Here is a 12,308-nt window from a genome sequence, read left to right as displayed (position 1 = left end):
TTTTTTCGAAGACAAGCTTAATTTCGTCAGTAGAGCGAGCGACGAACCTTTTCCACCACACAAATTAGAACTGCGACATAGGTCTTTAGAAAATGGGATGACGCAAGGTCCTGTCTTTATATCTGTTCAATTAATCAAAAGAGAAGTACAGAGAGTTATTAAAAGCAAAGAGAAAGAAAATTAAAAATATAATTTTGCTAGTTAGTAAATGACACAGATAACTTCATACGAAAGTGATTAATTAGCAAAGTAGTTTTGTACAGTTTTTACTCGTAAAAATAATGAGTCATTGTCAATATCAGAAGTTAATAAATTCTTCGTAAGAAGTAAAGTATGGTAATGTCTTAAGAGTATGTAGGAGGTTTGGGGAAAGGAGTGGTAATGTATTGAGGTAGGGTCTCCATTTAGAGGTCGGACTAGTTGCTACTACGGATCAGCGGTGCTCTTATTGGTTATCATAAGATTAAATTTAAGGTGTTTTACGAGCTGGGTCATTTTTGTCCTGATAGTCGCAAAAGAGAAATGGTCGCCATTTTATTAATATTGTACCATACGTTTTTTAAGATATGTTCCATTAGTTTGACACTACATATACTTCGTAATGATAGAGAATTACTAAGAGCTAGTTCGAGAACGACGCCAGAACTGACTACACGCGGTTTTGCAGTCCATCTTCCTTTTAGTCTATACTAAGCCTCACCAGGCATCGCTTTACGTTTCACCTACGTCACTTCATGACGAGCTCTCAGTAACCAGTGACAGCCTTTTGGAGCATATCTTACGAACCTACGGTTGTACGTATGACACGGGCGGTGTTATGCCTCGGAACTTTAGGACATGAATAATACACTTCGAATAATGTTTTTCTATGAACTTCTGCTCCGGAAACTTTACCTTCTCATTTTTAAACAAGTTCTTTCGATTTTTGGGGGGGGGGAACTAATCACTCTCGGAGTTACTTAACACCGATTACGAGTTTACGTCTAATTATTTTAGCATTAAAGCATTGTTTAATGTCCTAGGTTTATTGATTGAGATTTACCAAATACGCCGAGCGACCGAGTTACTAGCCCCTCGTGGATCTTTTCGAAATTTTAATTTGTTGGTGTTATTTCTCAATATATTTCCACAAACAATCAGAAATGTTTAATACAAAAAAAAACGTTTATGCTGATTTTCTTAAACCACAAACTGTATTTTCCAAGGGTCATCGTCGAAACCTTGAAATGAAATTATGAAAAATATCAGGTGATATTCAAAATGACTTCCTTTATCGTTTTTATTCCAAATGTATAATTTAATACGAGACTAGAATTCATTATTAATTATTAACGTCATATCTAATAGCTTTACCGGTAGTTGTTAAATAGATTTTAAAATTTATTTAATACTTTTAATTTGGCTAGTTTCCAAGGTCTTTTCAATTATCGTTATTTGCTTCACGATATTCACACCGAGACCAATTAAGATTATTCAATTTAATAGCGACTCTCTGACTGTCGCATATCATTAAGAAAATGATGCATTGAAATTATCGGAATTTTTTAAACTCTTATAATTTGAGTAATATCTCCTTACTGATAAGTGTTTCTGATAAGTCTGCCATAAATTAAGGGGGATGTTCTTTGGGTGAACTATTATGAGTGGAAAATGTTCTACACTTCTATCGCCATTTTGCCACAAGGGACACTGTTTTCAAGTTAAGATTGGATGGAGTATTTTACGGAAGACCCCTTAAATTTAATTAAAAAAACTGAAAGACAATGATTTCTATTCTAATTTAATTAAGGGGTCATCCCTAAACACTCAAATCATAGCTCGAAAACAGTGATGTGTACGGTAAAATTTCATTGAACATTTTCGACTTAAAATAGATTTCCCAAAGAACATCCCCCTTCATTTATGGCACACTTATCAGAAACACCCTGCATATTTGAAAAAAGCGGTTTGTCTGTTTAAATGTATGTTTGTTCTTAATGGACAGAAGCAATTCGATACTGAATTTGATCTTACTGCATGGTTCATATCAGTAACACTAGAGGAAGGTTAATTTGAAGGGGTTTGGTTGACAATTAAGCCTGTTAAGAACCTCATGTACTGGTCATGGAAAAATATGGTCAAAAGTATAGTACACCGTAATTAACGCCGATTTCAGATAGCAACACTCGCAAATAACAGTTCAAATTAAAGATCATACCTGATGGTGTTAAATACATTTTCATGTCAATTGGTGGTCTGATGTCAGCATTCCTAAAAAGATGAAGGAAAAAGAGTGTAAAAATGTGCTTATTAAAAGATACTTAATATTAAAAGATATTGTTTAAAATATCAGTGCTAACAAGAAGCCATGTAGGATCTGAGAACATTAAAGCTTACAACACTTATAACAAAACCTCGATCTATGTTGTTATCATCGAAGTCACGTGTTATTTTTAACCTTCGATAAAAGTCCTTTAATTTAAGCTTACTACACAATGCTAATGTGAGCATCGCCAGGTGGCGTTATGACCGTAACGCAATTGCTTTGGCGTGATTTTTCAAACGCGTATGCTAATTTCATCTATGATTTGGTAATTTCGTGATTTCTTCAAAGATTTCGCGATTTTGCGAGAAGCGTACGGGATTTCGTGTAAATGTCTGACCCCTCGTTCAAAACGCTCTAATGTGCAGTAAGCTTAAAGACAAAATTGGACGACTATAGTGTCATGACCTCATGCAGGTTTGTTTCGGAACTAATCCTGGTTTCATGCTTCGCCACATCGCCACCAATTTTTGGAAACTAAGACATCTATTCGCACGTTCTCAGCAGGCCTTATATGGGTTCTCGGTGCTAATAAGAGGCATGTTTACGAACGTATTATTTTGAAATCCAACGGCCCATCCAATTTCGTCATCCATTTGTATGGTGTATATTTTTGCATCCGTTTTGATTTCGCATTGATTTCCCAACAGGAAATTGGTCTTAGTAACAATTTTCCCTATGGCCACATTGAAACACTTTTTACCTGAAATAAAAATATTATTGGCATGGTGAGGTCTTGTAGAAACTTCAAAATCGGAAAAATTTCCTTTGAAAAACGGTTTAACATTTAATATAGTCAAAAACTATTTGTTAATTCATGTTTTTAAAATCTTAGCGTAAACAAACCATCTATAATCTAGAGGTTAAAACATAGCACGGTTCCAGTGGATCCCCTACAAGTTAACTTTCCTTACGAACTCCAGTTTTGGCTTGGCGAAGCTAGAAGCATTTGTGGGCGGGATTTAAATGTGCATGTATAATCCCGCTCACTTGCCTTCGCCTAGCCAAACCCGGATTTCAGGAGGAAAGTCCCCTTGTAGGGGATCCACTGGAGCCGCGCTATGCTTTAAATAGTTATGACTGCGACAAATGTTTAGCGAAATAATGTTTTGATAATAAATTTATACAGTATGTTTCTGATAAGTCTGCTATAAATTATAGGGTGTGTTCTTGGGGTCAGGATCAGTGAAAAGTGTCAAAGAACATGGGGTCTAAAACATTAGTTTCAAAGGTACGGGCCCCAAAATAAGGAAATTGGCACAGATGGAGAGTAAGACATATCAGAGTGCCCAACTTGTTTAGACAATTTCAATAGCCTCCAATCTATGAACGCTTATGAGTCAGGCAGGCTTTATCTAGCAGAAGTGTGAGTTTAAAGGTAGAAGTTTTCCTAAGCTGGTAACGTAAAAGTAGTTCAAAGTGTAATAACACAAGAGTAGAAGTTAATGTTTCTTTTAATCGTTATAAGTTAACATCATTATTTAAAGGCATTGCTCAAAATGTCCACTCTTGTACTACTACACTTTGAACTAGTATCATTACATTACCAGCTTAGGCACACTCCTACCTACGACTTTCAAATGATAGAAATCTATGAATTCCTGACTCAAATCATGTAAACAAACAAATTATATAAAATCTAAGCGTAAATATTGTTATAACGATATATAACACATAAAGGAACACCCACTGTCAAAAGGGTACCATTTTCTAGTTATACACATTTTGATTTTTGAAAGGTGATTATGAAAACCTACTCTAGTATCATCGTCAATTTCTACATCTGAAAAGAATACACCTGCATATGGTGCAAAAATACATGACGCCTTTACTCTAAGGCCAAGGTTTTACTGGCAAAACTTCAGCACCTGCGTTTCAAACTTTAGGAAAATATCTTGATGATATATAGATAACGCTGCGAATTTTCAAGGTATATGAGAGGAATGGCAAAACAAAACACCTTTACCATTTGACATGTGTATGGATTTCTGCTCGAATGAATCACCAGAAATTCTCTTTTCGTTATAATTCCACGTTATTTGTCGACCAGGTAAAACGGGTGGAATAAGATAGCCATAACACAATCTACGAAAGAAATTAAGCGTTCAGCACTTACGTTCAGGAGTAGATATATATCACAATTGCCCAAAAGAGCCCAATGAAAATTGGGGGATAAAATGGCACCTGACCCACAAAATTTACGTCTTCAAACATATGCCTGTTTGCAAGATAGCAAATGGTAGTTGGAATTCGGCTTACATTTAATTAGTAGAAAATACCGTTGTGACTAAAAACTCATTCAGACCAGACTAAAATCTTACGTTCGCTTAATTATACACGTGTCAACGACTTCGTAAAAGATTCGTGGGTTTAGTTTGAAAATGTTCCATTTCATCGGGCAGTGTCGAGATGGCACCACCGCGTTCGCGCCTTTTCTTAGCCATAGCTGACCCGATCTAGCCTTACTGACGCATAATTGAGTGAGCTATGCTTTGTCAGACGACATGAAAAGATTTAGGATTCGTTAAAAACGTGATGTGTGTCTGTTCTTAGCTAATGTAATAACATTGGTTAGAGCTTTTTCTTAAATTTCGAATTCACGGGAGGGGGGGGGTTAACATTATTTCACGTGATTAGTGAATATGTCAGGAAGAACGGGCTTTTTTCTTATAGTTCTTGTTCTTGCATGGGTCAATAATATTTTTTGCCAAAGGACAAGAGAAGTACATTATCGAAAGAGCTCATTCTTGGGCCGATTGTGATTTTAAATAAGGCGAGGCAATTAACACTTACATTTCTCTGTCAGCCAACATATTTTTCGTTAATTTAATGCATTTTCCGTCCTGTAAACATCAACAACGTTATTTATCAAAAGTTGTTATTCTCAAATAAAGAAATAATTATTTTATATAAATACATCAGTAAAGCAATATAATTTTTCCACTGTCAAATTTGGTTCGAATTCTTGCGCACCTGCCAAGTTCAAAAGTGTTAGTAAAGGCTAAAATATTTCGTTGAGAATCAAAATTTACCGAATTTCCTTTCCTTGATCCCAAATAATAATAATTCTTTGGTATCTTCAGTGTCAATACGCATTGTACCTTGGAACATACCCCATTGATCAAAACCATGAAAGTCATTTTCCAGTCTAAAATGAATTGCAAAGTATTTAACAATTAATATGTTACAATGAAGTTCGACGTCGTCTTAACTAGGAATATTTGAAATAAATCCCCAAACCAATTACGTTAAAGGTGATTTGTTTTCTTAGTATGCGAAATGTCACAACTCTTAGATTGGTAGTGAAGTTTGTGAAATTTTAAATCTATGTATTTTTCAGTAAGATGATAGTTTGAAAAATATACGTATTTTACAAATTAAACTAGGGAATTTTATAAAATAGTTAAATATTACAGTAATGGTCACTAGCTCTGTATTAACCCCATAACAGCCTATTTCGATTTCTAAAAATGTTTTCGAGAAATTTTCAAGATGTGATCATTTTTGCAGTGTAGCAAGTGCTTGGAAAAATTGGACAACTGTTGTTATTTTACAGACAATATTTTTTAAACACAATGTAGGTTATGGATTAATGTTTCGCCAGGCAGCCTGTTAATTGTGTCATATGGCCAAGCTTGAGCTTGTGCAGAAAATATTTAAAATATTTCAAGCAGAATCCTGTTTTTACAAGCTACAATCGTGCACGTAAATGAGCCTTAACTAAAGGTTCGTACACCAACAGTAGCAACTTTGGAGGTAATTCCCTGAAAGAGGGGGAATGGGGTAGAGGACGGCCTTACGAATTTCCTATGCGTATAGCGTATAGACTATTCCATTAAATCTACCAGAGAAGCAAACGCCACAGGAGAGGAGGCCGCCTTAGGTTATTTCCCTAGTGCTAAGACGAGCCGCTAGAGGCAGTGCGAGTTGGCTCGCCTCCCACGTGTAGAGAACTAGGGCTCCTCTGGTGTTGCCTCATGGTGCAATTGAAATAACCTTAGATGGCGACCCCGCCCATATTACTTAAATTTTATGCAAGTAATTAATGCAATAGTCTATTGTTTGTGTAGAAGGGATTATATATATATAATCAATATGAAATTCATCAAAATATCTCTTAGTGTTAACATTATATCATATTTTTAGGGTTACAGCAGCGCACAGTAATTTTTCGCTTGTTTACAAACTTCTGAAAGCCGTCACGCATTATGCCCTAAGGCTCAATAACCCCAGGTTTCGACAAATTTTGCAGCTGTGGTATTATGTTGCCATCTATTAAAACTAAACCATTAGAGGTTAATATAACCGAGTGCGGATTTAAGCCCTCGACATATGAAAAATCGATAATTGCAATAAATTTCACTGGGACAATAGCGCCATCTAGTGCGTTTTAAATTTTATAGCGGGAGATTTCAACTGTACCTTTTCAAATTATCCGAGTTTCTTTTGAAATTCTGCTTCACCAACTGATGTACTAGAAACTGGTTTTTAGATTTAACTCCTTCTTGTGGCCCGGTAAAAGAACTCCATCTATTAAGGGATTAAATAAAATTAACCTATTACAGTTTTAAAGTAGTTCACAATCGTACATAAGTGTAAATTGAACGTGATGTATTTGTTTGGTACCATCCTCTGCGCCATTTCTTTGAAGAAGTCCATTATAACGAATTCGCCATTTTCTCAGTGCAGATAAACAAGTAATTTTCAACCCTTCACATTGAAATGTTTGATCTTTTCTTGATTGAAAACGTGTGTCCGGATGATTGGGGTGCGTGAGTGTTGTACCGTCGGGTAAAACAATAACTATGCTTAAATTTGTCACTTCAGTATGTGACCTTCTAATTTTAAGCAAAATAGTTGTTTTAGTATCGCCACCGATAAACGCAATTTCATCAGTTTTCTGTAAAATATCGGCAAAAATAATGATATTCATAAATAAATTTTAAATAAATTCAAAAAAATGACAAAACTAATTTTAATTTCCAAAAAAAGTGTTCTAATATGTCAAGCAGGCATTATACGTTATGTCAGTTGATCTTTCGTGCGTTATAGATAATGAGCGTTATAGCTTTTCGGAAAGTTTTAACTTTTATCGCTAGATGGCGATACTGTCTCTACGGCAAACGTCAAAACCTAGATTACCTCTACACTCAGAACGCTCCGTCTTTATTCTACTTCTACATTTGTTGACCAGGGTTGCCATATTGGGCTGGAAAGCCGCCAATTGGGCTTCTTCTCAAAAATATTGGCTTGAAATAAAAGGTTGGCTGTTGGCTGGAAATTGGGCTTGTCGGGGTTTTTCTTTGGCTTTCTGTACTTAAAATACCGCCAATAGGGGAAGATCATTAGAATGCCCAAAAAACTGACAAATGGTGCTGTCAAACCTTTTGAGCGGCTTATAAATCATGATAAAATAAAATGATTTCATTTTGTTTTGCGTTTTAAAAATGGTGTCAGTATAGAATTTGCATAAACATTTCTAAAAAAAAATAATTTCAAATTTTCGCGATAAATTTTTGGCTGGTTTTTAGGCTGGATAGTTTAGATCTTAGGCAGTTTTTGGGCTTCTTTTCGAAACACAGATTGGCGGTTTTTTGGGCTTGTTTCCAATTTCATTTTGGCGGGTTGAAGGTTTTCAATCTGGCATCCCTGTTGTTGACACTAGTGTATTTTAGGCAATTTTTCCTCCAGACAGACATAACTGGAACCCTAAATAGCGGATTTGGAATACGTAATTTGACCGAGTACGTGTAGAACAATAGTTAATTTTTTCTTAAGTTTAATTTGTCAGTCCGCAACTATAATCTAAGGAATTATTAAAAGTTCTTGCAAAATTGTTTTAAGTTAACCAAGGCTAAACGATACGTCAAAGACTCATCTTTCGACTTTTGTACATTCCTGCATATACTATGTATTTCCTGAATCCGTAATATTTGAGGTCAAGGCGAATTCGGGCCAAAATTTAAAGGTATGTACGTTTTAAACCTCTAGACAATGACGCAATTTTGTTATGTACGTCGGTGGTGATAATCATTATTAGGGTTTCTTCTATTCTATTGTCTCTTTTGATTTAATTTGTTACCAAGATTTAGTATGGTTTCCCACAGTGTTTAAATTACTCTGTATTTTGACAGAACGTTGTCATTTCTTTAGCAGGCTCACGCATAAACGGGATAACAATTTAAAGAATGGAAGAAGCGGGAGTAGAGAGTTTAGCCGAAGTATTTAGATGTTTCATATGCATGGAAAAATTGAAAGACGCTCATCTGTGCCCACACTGTTCGAAACTTTGTTGCTTCGCTTGCATTAGACGCTGGTTAACAGAGCAACGTTCGCAATGCCCACATTGCCGGGCTGCATTACGCCTTCACGAATTAGTAAACTGTCGTTGGGTTGAAGAAGTAACTCAACAACTTGACAATCTTCAACTTGTAACCAACGCTAAAGGTGATTTACTCGAAAACGAAAAATGCTCCATACATCAGGAGAAATTAAGCGTTTATTGCTGGAATTGCCACTTATGTATATGCCACCAATGCGCTCTATGGGGTGGTATGCATTCTGGTCACATTTTTAAACCTTTGGAGGAAGTTTACGAACACCATGTAACACAAATTAAAGAAGGTGCTTGTCAGTTACGTAGAAGATTAACGGAATTGGTCATATTGGTGCAAGAAGTTGAGAGAAACGTTGAAAGTGTCCGAGTAGCGAAGGATGAAAGAGTACACGAAATACGCAACGCTGTTGAACACATGATTGCGAGGCTGGATTCGCAGTTGAAAAACAAACTCTTGACTCTAATGGGTCAAAAATCGTCTCTGACGCAAGAAACTGAACAATTGGATACATTACTTCAATCAGTTGACAATCAACTATCAGGATCAGCCAAAAGCGAATTGATAAATAATAGCACGAACTTGGTCCGACTGATAAATGAAATTCAACGTAAACCCATGGCCAGTTTCGTTACAGCACCAGTACCAGCAGATTTTCAAAGCGAAATTGTACCTACTTACGAAACAAGCACATTTGTAATGCAAAATTTCTCAATTTTACAACAACGCGCTGATCCTGTCTATAGCCCGCCATTAAACGTTTACGGATTAACTTGGAGATTGAAAGTATACCCTGATGGTAATGGCGTAGTTAGGGGAAATTATCTCAGCGTATTCCTCGAATTATCAGCTGGACTCCCTGAAACGTCAAAATACGAATACAGAGTCGAAATGATCCATCAGGCTTCTCGAGATCCAACAAAGAACATTGTCCGAGAGTTTGCATCGGACTTTGAAGTTGGAGAATGTTGGGGTTATAACCGCTTCTTTAGACTCGATTTGTTAGCAAATGAAGGATACTTGAACACATCAAACGATACCCTGGTATTGGGTTTCCAAGTTCGACCACCAACGTATTTCCAAAAATGTCGAGATCAACAATGGTATATTAATCAACTCCAAGCTACGCAAACTCAGCTAGCAGCCCAAGTTAACGATTTAAAGGAACGCCTCTCTATCGAGCTATCACACCATCAACCCGTTTTAAATCCTGTTGGAGATAAATCAGAAAGCATCAATACGACCCTAGAATCAAATTTATCAAACTCAACCAATATAACACCACCAAGACCCAACCAGGCATCAAATCTCAGTAGAACACCCCCTAATAATTTGGATATGCCGACTTCGTCCAGCATTGCAGCTAAAAATGACATTAAAAACAATACTTGTTCTTCAACTCCTGTTAAACCCGTCATTGGCGGCAAGAATTGTTCCGGTGCTAGATCTAAGAATAAAAGTAGACGTTATGGACTTTCGACCAAGAAACAAACAATGGAACCTAGCTTCAAGGGTTTTTCGTTAGAAATGGATGGGGAAAGTAGTTCTAGCTCGGATAGCGAAACTTTAAGCGAGGGCGAAAGTGAAAGACCATTAAGATGTCCGGACGAATCTTGTACGTCAATTGAAGAAACCAGTATCGATGAAAATGATATTGATGACCGCACAATGTCCAGTGACAAGGATGTCGAAAATACTCATTTACTTCACCCTTCAAGACAACGTATTCATTCTGATAGGATTATTAACAACTCCTCGTCACACCTGAACTTCAGTTCGTTGCAACAAATGTTACCATCGTCTAGCAATAATATTCACTCCCAAGGCGTGGATGATGACGAATCCCTGCTACTTCGACTTCTCGAGTTGCAGGAACGTAAACCCTCAACAATGGACGCCAACGCTACTTTATTGTTAAAATCCGCTGAAAAATGTCGCAAAGGAACCACGTGCAAACACTTGGCATTCTTATCATCATTACTATCAAATGTCGATTGTCCGGAATCTTCAAGAGTCAAAAGCCCAAAATGTCACTTTTCCGACGCACTTTCGTCATGCACTAGTAGCAATAAATTTCAGTATGAAATGAGCCCAGCTGAAATGGACACAGAAGGCGCATGCGCTTATGATCCTTCTCAGTCTGAAGTCGCTTGTATACCAACATCGAACACTGCACGATTAGTAGCCAAGTTGAACAAATTAGCCGGAGAAGAACCAGTTTCACTTAGTCCTCAGTTGGATCAAGTCGAAAATCAAAAGCATAAAAAGCTTGGGAAAGCCGGAAACCCTAATCGTAGCAAGGATTCATTTAGCGAAACTGATGAACCAAAGAGTAATATGGAAGATAAGAAATTAAACGATGGTGCTCAGGCTTCGGCAGAACCGTCATCCTCAGCTCTCTGGCCGATTTTGAATGTAGGATTTTCAATAGATGTTTCGTCGTCATCTGGATCCTCGTCGTCGTCATCAAGAGCGTCAGCTTTAGATGAACGCTCCAGTAGCACGGATTCTGCCGGAACCTTATGTAGTCCTGATCAAGATAATACTCCCGCTAATGACCATACCGGTAGTCCGGTTTAATTAATAGTTAATGTTTAAATAGTTTATAATTGTTAGTTAGTTTCTCAAATCTTTCTTTTGTACTGAGAAAAATTTCTTCTTCAGTCATTCGTGGCCTTTTTTTTGACGAGTTACTAATTTAGAGTTTCAACATTCCATATTTTTTTAAACTAAATTTGTGTTGGGACCAATTTCTATATTTGTAATATTTTTGTTCAAAATTTAACTAATAATGTATGAAAGATAATTAAAATCATCATATTGAACTTAGAAATGAATTAAATAAACTTCATTGACCCAGTTCAGTTATCTAGTAATGAAAGTTTAGTATAACCAGAAGAATATAATACTTCTCTTCGAGAGAAGTGTACCACAAAGCGGGGTAAGTGTAACGTCATTCTTCCCAACATCAGAGCATTTGGAGCAAGGTTACTAAACCAAATCACATACGCGATAAATAGTTCCCTCATCATTACTCTATTACGCTTAATTATTTGCCAAGGCACGCTTGTGAATTTTTGTCCCATGTCAAGATGAGGTTTGTGGGTTGATTGCTGAGGATTTAGTACCAAACAGAGAATTGACCCCATGGTGCGATGCCCATCTATAGTTTGATGAGCATGAAAGCAAACAAAAAGGGTGAGCCTGGAAAGAATGACGTTACATAATAACTAAAGTATTAAGAGGATACAGAGTGTCATCCTTCTTCTATTATCCCCTTCTGGTATAGCTGATCGCAGTATATAGGAGGGTATCTAGATATGCATATTTATATGATGTACAATGTGTTACGTAGTGCCGGGACCTATGCCAAGCTTATCTGTTATCAGTGCATTGGCAATGTACATCGGCATTTCCGTTGAATATATCCGCTGAGTCGATCCCCGCTTACAGACACGTGACACTGCCCAATGACTACTCCATGAAATAATACCACTACTTCAAAATATAGTTTTGGTTACGCCCCTACTTAACGTATTGTACATCCTTTAAATGTATGCTTTTAGGGTAGATGTATCTAACCTTGTAGTCTGATATCTCTACCGCGTGGGTGGGTGTTCCAGAGATATTAACGTGGATGATTATAAAGTGTGGTAGAACTTAAGTGCTGT

General features: G+C 36.7%; 2 protein-coding genes across 4 annotated transcripts in view; one reads left to right on the top strand and one right to left on the bottom strand.

Annotated features, from left to right (window-relative positions):
• The window catches only part of LOC149616117 (uncharacterized), a 36,460-nt gene that overhangs the window by 20,230 nt on the left and 3,922 nt on the right, over positions 1 to 12,308 (bottom strand). Inside the window, exons 3-11 of the mRNA XM_089857531.1 lie at positions 6,892 to 7,202; positions 6,725 to 6,832; positions 5,335 to 5,450; positions 5,220 to 5,275; positions 5,096 to 5,145; positions 4,269 to 4,387; positions 2,855 to 3,005; positions 2,198 to 2,250; positions 1 to 122 (exon numbers count right to left, since the gene is read on the bottom strand). Of these exons, the coding sequence (XP_089713657.1) occupies positions 1 to 122; positions 2,198 to 2,250; positions 2,855 to 3,005; positions 4,269 to 4,387; positions 5,096 to 5,145; positions 5,220 to 5,275; positions 5,335 to 5,450; positions 6,725 to 6,832; positions 6,892 to 7,202 (1,086 nt within the window). The remainder of the gene's footprint in view (positions 123 to 2,197; positions 2,251 to 2,854; positions 3,006 to 4,268; positions 4,388 to 5,095; positions 5,146 to 5,219; positions 5,276 to 5,334; positions 5,451 to 6,724; positions 6,833 to 6,891; positions 7,203 to 12,308) is intronic.
• LOC149616118 (uncharacterized) lies at positions 7,951 to 11,470 on the top strand. 3 transcript variants are annotated; one of them, XM_089857641.1, is made up of 2 exons: positions 7,951 to 8,270; positions 8,459 to 11,470. In XM_089857641.1, the coding sequence occupies exon 2, from the start codon at positions 8,491 to 8,493 to the stop codon at positions 11,215 to 11,217; it is 2,727 nt and encodes a 908-aa protein (XP_089713767.1). In that variant the 5' UTR covers positions 7,951 to 8,270; positions 8,459 to 8,490; the 3' UTR covers positions 11,218 to 11,470. The 3 variants fall into 3 exon arrangements, with proteins under 3 accessions (XP_089713767.1, XP_089713766.1, XP_089713768.1); XM_089857640.1 differs by having other exon boundaries at positions 8,456 to 11,470; XM_089857642.1 differs by having other exon boundaries at positions 8,437 to 11,470.

This window comes from Phalangium opilio, unplaced genomic scaffold (assembly GCF_054372755.1).
Source record: "Phalangium opilio isolate 3A_F unplaced genomic scaffold, DU_Popi_V2 ptg000217l_1, whole genome shotgun sequence".
Taxonomy (NCBI): Eukaryota; Metazoa; Arthropoda; class Arachnida; order Opiliones; family Phalangiidae; genus Phalangium; species Phalangium opilio.
Note: the sequence above shows the minus strand (reverse complement) of the source record. Positions and strands in the feature narration are given on the sequence as shown.